The 16,212-nt window shown below is 45.3% G+C and overlaps 1 protein-coding gene across 1 annotated transcript; it reads left to right on the top strand.

Moving 5' to 3' along the window:
- The first annotated feature begins 12,006 nt into the window (after positions 1-12,006).
- LOC117842098 (probable folate-biopterin transporter 9, chloroplastic) lies at positions 12,007-15,521 on the top strand. The gene is made up of 2 exons (XM_034722449.2): positions 12,007-12,679; positions 14,184-15,521. Exons 1-2 carry the CDS (start codon positions 12,124-12,126, stop codon positions 15,242-15,244), a joined length of 1,617 nt encoding a protein of 538 aa, XP_034578340.1. The 5' UTR covers positions 12,007-12,123; the 3' UTR covers positions 15,245-15,521.
- The last annotated feature ends 691 nt before the right edge of the window (positions 15,522-16,212 follow it).

Here is a 16,212-nt window from a genome sequence, read left to right as displayed (position 1 = left end):
TCTGATCCTTTAGGCTTGAGCTATATCTTGAGTTCTCGGTTTATTTTCAAGGCTGCATGCTGCAGCCTTCATTTGTTTCAGTTTTTTTTTTTGGTAAAATAGTCGTTTTAGTCCCGCAATTATGCTCATGAGGGTCATGTTTGTTCCTAAATTTTCGTTTTTGTCAAACTCGACCTGGTGCTGATGTGGCTCTCTATTCAGCACGAGGATATTGTGTAAAGTCATGTTTACCCTTACCTTGTTCTTTCGGTACTCAATTTTGTTCTTTCGGTACTCAATTTCCAAAGTCACGTATACACGAGCAAATCCATCGTCCGTACGTGATATTGAGCAGCCCAAAATCACCAAGCACAAAAAAAGTCAGCAGTGAAATAAACTTAGGGTGTGTTTGGTTGCATGCACCACATGTGCATGCATGGATGATCCTGGATAGGGTGGTTCAACCAATTTGCTTCTTTAATTAGTAGAATAATGTATTAAGTGGGATGGCCTCATCCTGGATGAGTTGGTCCAATTCACCCAAACAAACAAAAGGATCATTATTATTTTGAATCATTTCATACATGAATCAAATGATACAACCAACCAAACACACCCTTATTTTTTAGGACCAGCCCCAAACCAGCAGCGTAACTGCCCTGTTCTGGAGAAAATCTGGCAGTCAGGGAGTGGTAAGTTCGATCAGCGGTATATGTTTCACCGAGAGAGAGTTCATATTGCAAAATTGAAGTTAATTGATTTAAGCTCCCTACCTCTGCCATGAAGTCTTGGGTATGTAGTGGATCGTTCTGTATGGGCATGCTCAAGTGTGGTACGCTGGTCTCTAGTGGATCCTTCTGTATTTTTTCACTTCATTTTGAAACACTGGAGAATTGGGAAGCAAACCATGCATAAAAGAAGTCGAGACCTGTGGTCACAACTCACAACTCTTTCAGCGTGTCAACTTGGTCCACAAGTATTCCTCATATCCTGCCTTACCTTCTTGAGAAAAATGAAAAAACAAAGGACCTGATCGACCAGCCCGTTTGCTACCGAGAACAAGAAGTCAGATGACGCGAGCCGGCTATCTTATCGATGCAAATACCATTCGAATTACTCGCACTTCTTTTCTTTCTCTGTACAATCTTTCCATCAAAGTTTTTGAACCATTCCCCTCCCGACGACTCCTCGGCGCGCCTCTTGCCTCTCTCGCCTGCTGCCAAAACCCACCCGACGGCGTAGCTCGCTCCTGCGCCTCTCGTCTCCTGACACGTGTGGTGCAAGCACCAGCAGCGAAGTACTCCTACATGACGGTACCAGCGGATGGTGGACAGGGCCTTCCGGCTGCGCTGCGCACAATCCGTGCCCGCACACGGAACCGGATCCGACGTTCGGCGTCGGCGCGCTCTCGCTCGCTCGCCTGGACCCAGCAGGAAGAAACGGGGGCCCGCGCGACGGGCCAAAGAAATGCTCCGTACTACATGTCTTCTCCAGGCGAACGCGCCACTTTCTTCCACACGAAACCTCGAGAGCGGCCAAAAGCACGGGTTTTCTTTTGCATGGCATTGCCTGCCTCACCTGCAGGGCAACGGCTGGGTCCAATTTCAGGCGGGACTTGTTTGCTTGAGATCCTGACAAAGTTGCTCAGCTCTGGCAACCATCTCAGACGTTGAATTTCAACAGCCTGAAGATGGATGGTGCTGCGGCCTTGCTGGTAGCAACCCAACAAGCCTCTAGTCCTAGTGCCCAGGAGTAGTCCGTAGCTACTAGATTTGGGCATATGCATGATTTCTTGGCTAAAATTAAACTGTTAGCATGAGTTTGATTTTGGGACCATGTGGGTTGGGTTAGAGCCAACCCACTTTTCTAGGTTGGAGCTAACCCATCTCTTGTTTGATTGCAGGGATGGGTTGGATCCAGTTTTTTGTTTGGTTAAGGGGGTTGAGAGGATTGGGATGGATGTCCATTTAACACCGTTAGTTGTAGGCCCCACCTATCAGCTGCAGGGCCCACATGTCATCCTCTTCTTTTCTTTTCTTTTTTTCCCTCCATTCCTTATCTTCTTCGGTCCTCCTCTCCACGGACTGCTGCGGCCGGCGGCGAAGCTCCCCCGAGCGGCCCACGAGCTCACCCGGCTAGCCCCGGCGAGGGAGCAGCCCGGTGAGCCGGTGAGGAGGCGGGGCGGAGGTCAGGGGCGGCTTAGGTGAGGGGCGCCGGCAGAGGTCAGGGGCACGGCAGAGGTCAGGGGCACGGCAGAGGTCAGGGCCGCCGGCGGAGGTCAGGGGCGCTGCGGATCTGAGCGGCGGTAGAGGTCAGAGACGGCGGAGGGTACGGTGGCGGCGGACTTCAGAGGCGACGGCGGCGAGATCCACCCGGGAAACTTGGCGGCTGGGAAAAGCTGTGGCCGGGAGAGGGACGGCGGATGGGACCGGCGGTGGCGGAGGTCAGGGGCAGCTGCGACGGAGGTCAGGAGGCGGCGTTGTGCGCCTGGCGTCGGGGTGACGGAGCGGTGGCGGAGTAACGCGAAGAGAAGTGGGTTAGGATGATCCCTCCGATTTGGTGGAATGAGATGAACCCGGATCAACTAGGAATATTCCCATCTGGGTCGGATCCAACCCAAATAGGAATTCAACCAAATATGGGTCGAAGTGGGTCAAACCCATTCCAACCCACTTCGACTCAGTAACCAAACACACAGTTAGTAGACCAGTGAAATTCTGAAATACGGGCGGAAGAAACATCAGGCTAACACAAAGCAGCGTCGTCCGTTCCATCTAACTTATCTATCACGACTCTTCTGTCCAATCTGTGTTGTCATCCCGTTTTTGTATATATCTATCACCTCAAGTCAAAGCACGTCCAATATTTTAGCAAAGGAGAATATATAGAAAGGTTGACAGTATGGATAAATATTGTTTACTTGTGTAGGACTAACAAAATAAGCATATATGTTGCGGCTATATAACTATTTTATTGCACTAAAATGTGTATGTGCGTCGTTAAATGTGATTTTAAAAATTAAGAAAAAAATAGTTGTACAATTATTTTAACTTCAGGAGATACACTACTGGAAAACTTGGCATTCGTCTCGAGACTCAGTACCGGTTGATTTTTGACCCGGAACTAATATGAGCATTAGTACCGGGTCTAACGGCTAGTTCCCCAGGAGCCCCCTGACCCCTTTAATACCAGTTGGGGGCTCCAACCGGTACTAAAGGTCACCCATTAGTACCGGGTGGAGGCACTAATATGCCTGAGGGATATTTAACATAATGACGCATTGTAATGATATGTAATGTATTGTGGTCAAGTGATAAAGTTTTGTGGTGAAGTGACAAAGTAATATAATAACGTTCTATGGAGTTAAACGAGAACTAATTTTTGCATGGTTAAAATATTAATTATTTTTATTTTTTAGCACCATTAAGTATTAAGCGATAAATTTAGATACAATTAAACAAGTACATAACTAAGTCATGGTAAACATTTTAATAACACTACAAGCACTATTTTTCTAGATTTTTGCATGATCAAAAAATTACTTTTTCTAATTTTTAAGTTAACATAAGTATTATGACCATTTATAACCTATTACTAACTTAATATTACTGATTTTACTATGTTTGATATTTAACTGCACCTAATATTTTTATTGTGTAGATCTAATCAACATCAAGATAATAAACTTCTTTTTGCAATTTTATGAATATTATTTGATTTACTACGTAATAAATAAATATAATAGCAATTTTAAAAGAAAGAAAATAAAAAATTGTTCTCGGTGGGAACTAAAATAGTGGGCTACAACCCCTTTAGTACCGGGTGATAGCTACACCCGGTACTAAAGGGGTGCGCCACCCGGTACTAAACGGGTGGCCTTTAGTACCGGTGGTAACCACCACATGGTACTAAAGGACATTAGTACCGGGTGGAGGTTACCACCGGTACTAAAGGGGGATAAAAATCCCATCCCCTTCCTCCCCAACACTTAGCCGCAATTGTCGTCCCCTTCCTCACCGAATCCTCCGCCACCGCCCCTCCTCTACGCCGCGCGCTGTCATCGTGTCGCGCCCTCGACGCCTTCTCCGACGCCGCGCGCCCCCATCACCCTCGTCACCGTCGTTGCCCCCGTCGCGCGCACACCTCCGTCGCTGGCACTACCCCTCCTCGACCAACGCCGCCTCCACTCCGCCGCCGCCGGCCGCCCGCCCGACACAGGCGCCGCCCCAACCCGGCCGCCAGCACCTCCCACGCTGCACCGCCCCTCCTCCACTGCCGCCGCCCCTCCTCCACTCCACACTAGCCTGCTCCCCGTCGACACGCCGCCGGCCGGCCTCCTCGACACCGGCACCGCCCCCGATCCGACCGCCCGTGCCTCCCCCACTCCGCCGCCCCGACACCGTTGGCGCCGCCCCCGACCCGTCCTCCACGAAGCGCAACCGGCCGGCCGCGGCCTTCGCCTTCTCTGCTAACGTAACCCTGCGGCCGGCTGACATCATTTTTTTTCTTTTTTATTTCTAGAAATATTGAATTAGCTAGAAAATATAGAAATAATGTTGAAATAGCTAGAAAATATAGAAAAATGAATTAGCTAGAAATCCTATTAATTGTAAATTGTACAACATGCCATGTTAGAAAATTGTATTAATTGTTAGAAATGTTTAGAAATACAAGAAAATTGCTTTGATACTTTTAGAAATTACCAAATTATTTTAGAAATTGTGTTAATTTTTGTAGTCAATTATTGTTACAAAATGTAGTCATTCATTCCATAATAAATTATTGTTACAAAATGTATAAATATTAGTCGCCGTAGTCAATTATTGTTACAAGATGTATAAGTTTTATCTACTCATTCCTTTTTTGTCATTTACTAGCAATTCACAGTAAATATTGTTATAGTCATTTATTGTAGAAATTGTATAAGTGTTTAATTCTTTTTTTTTGTCATTTATTAGCAATTCACAGTAAATATTGTTGTAGTCATTTATTGCAACAAATTGTATAAGTGTTTCATTCTTTTTTTAGTCATTTATTTTTTGAAAATTTGTATAAGTTTTAGTCATTCTTAGAAGAATTCTTTTTATATTATATTAGTTACAATGGTACGATCAGAGGACGAGCAGGCACGATTGGACGAGGAATACCTAATGGACATGATTGCTCAAGGTCGCACGAACGATTCGCCAAACGAAGAGGTCGATCACAACCAGATTGACATCTACCTTCAACATATCTGGTGATGGCAATGAGGAGAAACCAATTGTCGGGGGAGGCAATGATGGACAACAAGGCAAGGTATAGCAATTATTATACGTAAACATGATTTGAATTCTCTACTTATCAAGATTATTGAGAATTAATAGTTCTTTCATTTTTCAGCCATTTGGATCGAGCAGGCCTAAATGGAAATGAGGCCCGAATAAGAAGTTAGGGGGTCGTATCATCATCACGGAACTTAATAAAGAGGCTGAACCAACTGCTCGAAACTATGCTAAGATCAAATTGGTGAATCAAATTAGGTTTCTTGTTAGGGATAACATCCCAATAAGCTTTCAGAATTGGAAAAGCCCTGAAATCAATGAGAGCGTGGTCCCCACAAGCATGGTCCCCATAAGCACAGTCCCCGAGCAAGAGAAGGAAATGATATGGGAGCAGATAAAAGAAAACTTCACATTCAAAGGTATAGATGAAGAAAAAGTGAATATTGGGGCTTTCGGAAGGGTGCAATTACTTTTGAGATGTACAAGAAGAACTTGAACAAAACCTACATCAAGAAGAGCCTTACACCAGATTTCACGAAGCACCTGAAGTTAAGAGATCACTGAGATTCATTTGTGCAGTTCAAGTAGTCGCAAAAGAGCGCTAAGGCAACTAAAACCAACACCGACAATGCTCGTAAGAAGAAATACTTTCATCGTCTTGGACTAGGAGGTTACAAGAAGGGATCATCAAATGGCAGAGGATGGAAGATGACATAATTGCTAAAGGAATAGTACCGGCGACTCTCGAATGGCCGGAGTGAGCAAAGCATTGGTATTATGCTCATGGCAGCACGTTCAATCCCGAAGATGGATCATTTGTCAAGAATTAAGAGAAGCGGCTACGAGGTTTGTTGAGTTAATAAAGGCTACAGTCGAAAGATCTTTCATACCTGATCGAGAGAAGGACAAGCTGACTATGGCACTAGGTAATCTAGAACACCCTGGACTTTGCCGAGATAAAGGAGTAATTTCATGGAAGTTTGCCTTTCGTGAGCACATTGATTCCTACAGAAGTCGCCAAAGAAGTAAGGCCGAACACGCACGACAGCTGCGAGAGTTGCAAGAACATGTAGCTTTGACAGAGGCAAGAATGGAGCAAGCAATCGACCGGCGTGTGGCTCTACCTCTTAGCAAACAAGCCGGTGAACAAGCAGTTGCATCATCAGGGGCTAATGTCGACGTAAGCCCCTCTCAGCGTTGAAGCAGCGTCGCTTCCACGAAAGCCCCAGCTGGAGGATCTTCTGACATGGTTGAGGACAACCAACGCCACCCCGTAGACGACATCACTAGGAGGTCCCCTGTGAGCTTGTTACTCTTGTGAAAAACAAGCTCATCGTGGTAGCTTTGTATGTCCCAAGCGTATAACTGACCATGAGTTTAAAGTACGTATACAAATTTCTTAACAATAAATTAGTTCTAATTGTGCAGATCCATTGATCTAATATAAAGACCTTTACTAATGATATAGATTATGCACATGAAGGAAGAACTCCTCGAGATGGAAAAAATCAGGGCAATTCAAGAACAACTCAGGGGATTTCTTCTAAACGAGGTAGTAAATCCAGCGGGAGAGTTTTATAATGATGGATCAAATCTGCATCACCGTCAGGACTCGGGTTCAGAATAGTTGATCCAAAATATTGAACTTGGAGAGTTGATGCAATGTAATATTATTCATGTATGTGTATGCACAATATGTCTATGTATAATATTATCTCAAATGTAATATTATAGAACAAATACAACTTTATATATATTGCGTATTAGAACTAGTATACGTAAAGGAAACAAATACAAAATACTACTATAGAATAAAGAAATAGAAAAGAAAATGAGAAAAGAAACAAAAGGAAAAAATTTAGTACCGGTTGGGAGACCCACCGGTACTAAATTGGCCTCAGCCACGCGCGACATGGTCACCAATTTAGTAGGGGTTGGTCTCCCCAACCGGTACTAAAAGATCCCCTTTTAGCAATACCGGTTACATAACGAGTACTAAAGGGGGATTTGGATCTGATACTGAAGACGTTTTCCCAGCAACCCTTAGCTGCCCCTGTCCACATCGTAGGGCAAAACTCATGCTGAAATCTTCTCTCTCTTCTTGGAGCATCAAGGCAAGCCATTGCAACAAGGTTGCGATGCCGAGATGAAAAAACCAAGCTTTCGGATCATGCACATGCACCGATGTTTGGTGGGTACAAAATTGCACGAGAGGGGGGGGGGGGGGGGGGGGGGGGGGGGGGGAATTGTTTCTATGACCAAGAAAGCAACTCGCCAGCAATGGTTCCGACAAAAGTAGGCTCAGATGAGTTTGGGCATCGGTGCTGTACGCTGCTGCTGCCTATAAAGAAATGAGCATTGATAGGTTGCAGATGAAAATTTTGAGGTATCGTCCAACGCTGTGGGCAGTCTAATGTTTCCATCCTAGCTTCATCCCTGGCTATACCTGGCTCCTCCTCTGCTCTAGTTTGCAACCTGACGACCCTCCCTCGAAGCCAAACGTGCTAGAATTAATCATGCACCTGTGTTCTTTCAAAAATCTTCACATCGAGTAACGGTTAAGAATATTAAGTAGCGGCGACTGAGAAATACTAGATACGAAAGAAGAGCGAAATCTCTTACGACTGTTTTGGCCTATCCCAACACTCAATTTCCTTTGTGCCTGGTTTGCATCGAGTAACGGTTACGTATGCTGCATGCGTCGCTGTGGCACAAAGTTACGAGGGAAGAAGATGAGGCCAGGGGTGGCAGGAACCTGAACGGACAGCGTTCCATCCCCCCAGCAGTTCTACTGCTACAAGCGGTCTGTAATTTTTGGACCGTTATTCCTTTTCCCACTCCCTGCCTGCGCCGCTAGTCACCTGACGTGTGTCCTCTGTGGGTGCCGTCCAGCTGTGCAATGAAACGGAAAAGGACCCGCGACGGAACGGTACGAGCCAGCGGACAAAGGGCCGGATCCTTCTCGCGGCGCACAACGCGTGCCGGCCCAGATTCGGATTCGCGAGCCGTCCAGGTCGGGACCCCACACCCGCACCCGCGCCACCTGTCCTGGACCGAGCAGAGCTCACGCTCGGTCGCTCAACTACCGGTCTCACTGGGGACTGGGGAGAGAGCGCCAGAAAGCAACAGCGACGGGCCAAAGCAGACACACGAAAGCAGCCAAACTCGCGGGTTTTGCCTGGCCTACCTTTCCGTCCCCCGCAGGGATGCGTCAATGGGAATGCTCATGGCTACTCCTGTACGCTCGAGAGCGGCCATGAAGGAAGGGTTTTGCTACGCTGCTAAAATTCGGCGTGCACAGATTCGTTGCAGAAACCACCGGTGGAGCTTCATCCAAATATTGAGGAGGAGCCAACACACAGTACACACGGTAAATAATACAAGGAAATTAAAGGGAATCGATTCGGGTATAAAAGACGCCGTAGGCGCCGGGTCCAAGTTCCGGTCATGATCGAGCACATGTATTCTGGCTCTCATTTGTGGTCGGAGGCCAAGGTTTGACTATGCCAAGCAAATTTTGGCAGCACAAGTAAGAACGAAGCCAAATGCTGGTGACCCTGGTTTAGCTTTGTCTACGCTGTTCGTTCGATTAAAAACTTGACAGGGAAGGGCAGACCGTCCTCATTTTGTTTTAAGAAGAAGCATGGCTTGAACCCGGTCTCCAGACTGAGAGCGAGCTCCGGTAACCAGTCGCCCGCGAGAGCACCTACACGGTTCCTTGGTAGGTTTTAGTTTTAGGTGCACACAAGCTAAAAAATGGCAATATTTTTCAAACTATTTATCAAATTTAAGATTCATTCGAACCATTACACAATCTACACATTAACTCTATATATACAGTTCAGGATCCATGCAGATATACTTTGACATAATAAAAATATATGGCACACAAGGCCTACTGCCATACTAACAATTATTTTTTTAAAAAAAATCATTGATTGGCTGAAACCTCAACATCATCGATCGTGTGATCGCCTCTTACAAATATTGCTTGACTACAAGGTGAACGGAATTTTGCTATTGTCCGGACTTGGCCATGGGCATGGGCAATATTCTTGTAAAGCTTGCTAATAAGGGCTCCATTAAACAGGCCATGAAATGCACACCCCCTGATAATGTACTCTATTCCTGGAATTAGCCATCCCCTTCTTTGACTATTCGACCTGCTCCTCGAAGCAAGGAAGGGAATTCAGATAGCATTGGATGTGTCCCTATCGCATTGGCCGTGCTTGTCTCCTCCGCTAGTCCATTTTACAGTCGTTCTTTAGTCCAAAGTTTAGTTATACATCGAATGTTTAGATACTAATTAGTAGTATTACATATATGTTAATTATAAAACTAATTGCATAGATGGAGGCTAATTTGCGAGATGAATCTATTAAGCCTAATTAGTTCATGATTTGACAATGTGGTGCTACAGTAAATGTGTGCTAATCATGGATTAATTAGGTTTAATAGATTCGTCTTGCGAATTAGCCTCTAGTTGTGCAATTGGTTTTGTAATTAGTCTATGTCTAATACTCCTAATTAGTATCTAAATATTCGATGTGACAGGGACTAAACTTTAGTCCGTGGAACCAAACACCTCTGTACATCCCAATGACCTCTTTGCCTCCTTAGCAGAAACCCGCCGGCAACAATAAACACACCGTGCTCTTCACCTCACATTTCACAAATGTTGACACCGATATACCTATATATAAGTGATAATGAAGGAGTATGGTTTTAGATAAATAATAAATATTTATTAGAATCAAGACAATTATATCAGATTGATTCATTGATATAACTATTGTAATATCATTTTCAGCTTCAACATGATCTAAGATACACAGAGCACACATAAGTTTTGACGGATCACTATAACTATCAATCTCTCTTGAAATATAAGGGACTCTGAGATATCCATGTTGAAATATGAAGAATTATGAGCTAGCATAACTATATCTATCAAAACTTATGTGAATTTAAAATATAAGTAATGTGTTATCAATCTTCAAATGTAAAGGATTTTAAATTATCATAAATCAAACAATTCTAATTTTAACTGCGAAACGGTAAATATATTATTCGTCCTAACAATGTACGGAGTACACGACATAACCAATAACCAACGTTGTGAAATTGAAATCTTGCATCCCATGGTACGAGAGAGATGCCAAAGCACCCCAAGATGACACGAGTACAGATGGATGGCTAGGCAGGCCGCCCGACCCTAGCATGAAATAGCCCAGCATGGGGCCCGATCCACCTCGGATCGGGATAGGCTAGGGTCGGGCTTTTTAGGCTGTGTCCCGGCCGCCCATCGTGCCTGGCCCATCTAGCCGTCTATGGACACCAGCATCCTCGTGATCGTGCCCAGTAGCACGGCATGGTCACCAACGACGAGACCACCGAAGCAACACGGCCGCTCTCGGGTGTCCTTACAGAAGTGTCTCCGCCTCTCCCGCCCGCCCGACCCCGTCGCGCCCCATGCGCTTCTTCCACTCCCTCTCCCTCCTCCAAAGCCCAGCCAAAGATTCATTTGAACCATTAAAATCTACACATTTAACTCTACATACAATTCAAGATCGATGTTGATATATTTTACATAATAGAAATTATGACATATAAGGTCTACGTGTCATACTCGCAATCTTTTGTTTTTTTTAAAAAAATCTTCGGATTGGCTTTAACCAGAACATCACCATGTCTTTAAAATTTGCTTGACTACAAAACAAACATAATTTTGTAGCCAAATTTTGGTATTGTCATGACTTGGACATGGGCAATATTCTTATCAAGCTCGCTAAGGGCTCCGTTAAAACAGGCCATGCATGCCACCCCGGTTTCCTTCGCTAGTCCATTTTACATCACAGTGACCTCTTTGCCTCCTTAGCGGTCAGTGGCAGGAACCCGTCGGCAACAATAACCACACTGTGCTCTTCGCGTCACCTTTCAAAAATGTTGACACCGATATACGTATATATGTAAGTGATAATGACCGAGAAGTACGTTTTTAGATAAATAATAAAGATTTATTAGAATCAAAACAATTACTCCTCCGTATCGATATATTTGTCGTTGTTATATTTGTCGTTGTTGACTTTTTTTCACAACATTTGATTATTCTTCTTATTCAAAAATCTATTGCAAACATATAAAAAAATAAGTCATTGTTAAAATACCTTTGATGATAAAGTACGTCATAAATAAATTAAATGATATTTATATAATTTTTTGAATAAGATGAATGAGTCAAAAGTCAACGGTGATAAATATTTTGATACGGAGGTAATATACAACTATTTTAATATCACTTTCAACTTTAGTATGATCTAATATAGACACAGCACACATAAGTTTCGACCGGCCACTATAACCATCAATCTGTCCGTCTTGAAAATAGCTAGCGTATCCATATATATGAAGGCGTATGTGAATTCGAAATAAAAGTAATGTGAACTATTGTAATTTAACAGCGAAACGGTAAATATATTATTCCATCGTAACGATGGACGGAGTCCGCGACATAACCAACGTTGTGAAGTTGTAGGGACAGTGATGACAAAGCTTCCCTTCCCAAGAATCAAGACGATACGAGCCGGGCAGCCGGCATCCCCGTGACCGGGGTCCAGCAGCACGGCACGGTCACCACCAAGGCAACGACGAGACCACCGAAGCAGCGCGGCCGCTCTCGTCTCGGGTTCCAGAAGTGTCTCCGCCTCTCCCGCCCGCCCGACCCCCGCCGCGCCCCGCGCGCTTCTTCCACTCCCTCCTCCAAAGCCCAGCCAGCCACACCACCACCTTCACCTCGCCACCACACGCACCCCCTCCGCGCTCCTCGCCTCCCTCCGCATTCCCCCTCCGCCCGCCCGCCCGGACCGCGGGAGCCGGCAGAATGCTCTGCCTCTCGCCGTGCGCGCCGCACCTCCACCACCACCACCATCACCGCCTCCCGCCCGCGCGACACGCCGCCACCTCCACCTCCTCCAGGACCCCGCGGGGCCTCGGCGTGACGCTATGCCTCCGGACGCCGACGACGCCCGAGGACCGGCGGCAGAGGCGCCGAGTCGCCAGGCTCCAGGACGCCTCCTCCTCCTCCTCCGCGCCTGCCGCGCCGCCGGCACTGAAGCCGCCGGAGACCGCGCCGGCTCAGGCGCTCGTTCCGGCGGCGCGCCCGGCGACGCCCGCGGCGGAGCGGCGCGGCCGGCTGCGGGAGATGCGGCGGGTGTGGTGGCTGTGCGGGGTCGGCTACTGGGTGCAGGGGTTCCGCTGCTTCCCGTGGCTGGCGCTCAACTTCCACCTCGCCCGGGGGCTCGGCCTCAGCCCCGCCGCGCTGCAGCTCGTGCAGAACGCTGGGACGCTCCCGCTCGTCGCCAAGCCGCTCTTCGGGGTCCTCTCCGACGCTGTCTACGTCGGACGCGCGCACCGCCTCCCCTACATCTCCATTGGAGGTACGCAGCCTTTTTTCCCCTGTTCCGCCCTTCATTTCGTTTCAGCCAATTTCCATTGCTCATGTTCTTGCGGGTCCAACGACGTGGGTGCCTTTGCTCATAATTCTGCCATCTTTTATGGTAATTATGCCTTCTTGTGTTCATTATTTCGAGTTGTCTATGAATTCAATGGAATTGTCTGCGTCTCCGTCAGGGGGAAGATCTTCTCAATTGAGAAAAAAAAAGAAATCTCATTTGTCAATGTTCAAAATTAATTCAGTGTTGCGGAAGGGGAGGAAAATGCAGTTGCTTTCCTCGGATCTTCATCTCGCGTCATAATCGATATGTCATGAGAAAATAAGATTGAAATTTAACCAATTAGCTATGGAAAATTCTGAGTCACTGAATACACTGAAAGGGACAGCTATTTCACGTCTCTTTCTGCAATTGCAAACGCTCTGGTCATTGGAGCTCAACAACTGCAGTGAATTTGCCATTACAATGCTGCTTTGGTTTTAACCATCTGACTGTCAGATGAAAAACGTGATAAAGCACTTGAAAGCTACTGCTGTTTAATACACCTTAGTGTTTTGTACATGAACATGGTGCCTTGCTCCATTGGCAATGGTATCATGCCCAGCACCTTTGCTTGCTGTTGCACCTATTCAGTAAAAGATGCGTTTTAGAAAAGGACATGTGTGCCCTTCAGCCCGTGGGATCGAACAGTACTCTTTCCTTGCTGACGCATGCTTCGATTTTGTTGCTAGTCACACTTTTTTTTTTGAAGTGGACTAGTCACACATTTCAAGCCTTGCCAGTTGCCAAGTTGGTTAATCCAACAGGTTACCCTTATTCCTGTGGTGCTTGAATCTTGATGCAGAGACGTGCAATATACTTGCACTACTAGTCACACAATTTGAGCTTGGTAAGCTGGTATTCTGATAATGCCCCCCAATTCTGTGGTGTCTATGAGACTATGCAGGTGGGACTGTATCTTCAGGACCACAAGTCCACAAACCACTGAAAGCTACTAACCTTAGATTTACCTAGGCTGTCCCATCAACGCTACCCAACTCATTCAGCATTTGTGCGTCACAATATTATCGTTGCCATGCTATGATATGGACGGCTTCTTGAGATGCATCCCCCAGCACAAAAGATTAGAATCCAAGTGAAATACTGTTATGATTTTTGCTCATATTATTTATACTTTCTGGGCACATCCTTCATTTGCTTTACTCTTCTCTCTTCTATTTTTGAGAAATTAATGAGTGGTACAATCAATATATGCCCATATTAAGAAAGTGCAAGCCAGCTGCTTTAGGAGCTCTGCAACAAAAGAAAAATCCTGTTAGTATAATAAGGACAAAGCCATTCAGTGGTAATTATAATAGAAAAAAATATTTAGCGAATTATTTTACAATATTTTTGTTGATTTCTGTAGTTTGTATTGTTGAAGTGATTGAGTGTCAAAGGCAAAGAGATATGTTGCTCGATTAACTTGAATAACTTTGTCTACTTTCAGCATTACTGCAGCTTATTGCTTGGGGAACACTTGCGATCATTCCAGTCACAGGCGACACATTTCCAACCCAAATGGCCTGCATTCTCATTGGGAATCTTGGAGCATCTGTCACAGAAGTTGTAAGTGATGCTGTTGTCACGGAGTTCAGTAGAACTCAGAAGGCTGGTGTACTACAGTCATATGCATTCATAGCCCTGGCTGCAGGATCTCTACTAGGGAACTTGTCTGGTGGTTATGTTCTGCTGAAAACACAGGAACCAAAGATCATGTTCACGGCTTTCTCAGTTCTTCTTGGTTTCCAACTGGCACTGTCCCTCAGTACAAAAGAGACATTGCCAAGTACTCCACGAAACACCAGAAGTCGTCGTGTCAGAAGCTCATTGGCAGTCAATCTTCGCAAGCAATTCTCAAACTTGATGATGGTAATCAGGGAGGAGAGGATCTTCTACCCTCTTACATGGATCATGACATCGTTCGCTGTTGTGCCTATTCTTTCTGGAACGATGTTCTGCTTTCAGACACAGTATCTGAAGCTTGATCCATCAATTATCGGTCTATCAAAAGTCGTGGGACAAATCATGGTTCTATCTCTAACTGTCCTCTACAATCGATATCTTAAAACAATCCCTTTGAGGCACCTTATCGCTGGAGTTCAGATGCTATATGCCGTGGCAGTTCTGTCGGATTTGGTCCTCGTGAAACAAATAAACCTAATGCTAGGGATACCAAATGAGATCCATGTGCTTTGTTTCTCAGCTCTTGCTGAAGCAATTGCTCAGTTCAAGGTGCTGCCTTTCTCTGTTTTGCTGTCAAGTCTCTGCCCACCTGGCTGCGAAGGTTCTCTATTCGCCTTCTTCACATCTGGACTGGTATTTTCAGCAATAGTAAGTGGAGTATTCGGCGTTGGATTGTCCACTCTAATTGGTGTGTCCTCTGTGGACTACTCAAACCTGCCTCTGGGTATTTTGCTGCAAAGTTTGGCTGCACTGCTTCCATTGGGATGGATATCCTTTGTACCTGAAAAATGGAATGCTGATGAGAAGGTTGTGATGCAAAGATGATCAAAGTGGTGTTTTGACCATAGAAAGCACAAGGCAAGGTTCTTTAGTCCTGTTAGATAATGACACGATATAGAGGAATGTCGCTCACCCAGTCAACACTGAGTGAGGTTAGATGTATATAGTATAGGTATCTAGATTCCCTTCAATCGGAATAGTTCTTCTGATTACTGTACATCTGTAATACGGAATAGCGCTTATGCTTCCTGCGGATTATAACGCAAGGTTGCATTGAATTAGTCATGTCGTGAAAGGAAATTTGATAAGCAAATTCCTCCCATCACTCGACTGAAGATTTTGATCATTCAAATTCATGTGCTCCCATACAATTGGATTCTAAGTGGACGCCCGGATAGAGCCTTCCTCCCCTAAAAGATAAATATGTAGCCTGTCCACTACAGAGCAAGCTCTTCATGCCATTCTAAACTGATTAAAGCGCCAAAATTCATATTCTGTATTGCAAACAATTTTTTTTGTCCGTTTGCCTGCTGAGCAAATGAAATTTGGGAATTTGTATCTCATTGTTCTTAATTTGCATGAACACGTTCAGCTCATTTTGAAAAAAATTACCATGTCTGATTGGAATTGAATGGAAGTCGTTCCATCGGAAACAGAGAAGTCACAGGAAAACAGAGGGAGGGGGTCGCGCTGGGCCGGACTTGGCTTCGGCCTAGTTTGGTCCGGTTGTTGTATTAGATGGGGATTAAGGTTAGAGGTTCGTTGGGCTGGGTTAGGTTTTGGCCCAGGTCAGGTTTAGGAATTCAGAAATAGGTTTTTTACTTTGTTCGATCTCGTATTAGAATTAAATTTGAACCTCACTAAGAAGTTCAAATAAAATCCAACTCAACCATGCAAGGTCCTCTTCTGTAGAGGAATGTCGTTCACCCAGGCAACATTGAGGGAGGTTACTTGTGTTATTTGTAGGTATCAAGATCCCCTTTATGCTTCCTACTGAATATAACGCCCGGTTT

This window comes from Setaria viridis, chromosome 2 (assembly GCF_005286985.2).
Source record: "Setaria viridis chromosome 2, Setaria_viridis_v4.0, whole genome shotgun sequence".
In the NCBI taxonomy this organism is placed as follows: Eukaryota; Viridiplantae; Streptophyta; class Magnoliopsida; order Poales; family Poaceae; genus Setaria; species Setaria viridis.
The sequence above is the reverse complement of the archived record's forward strand: the minus strand, read 5'-3'. Positions and strand labels throughout refer to the sequence as shown.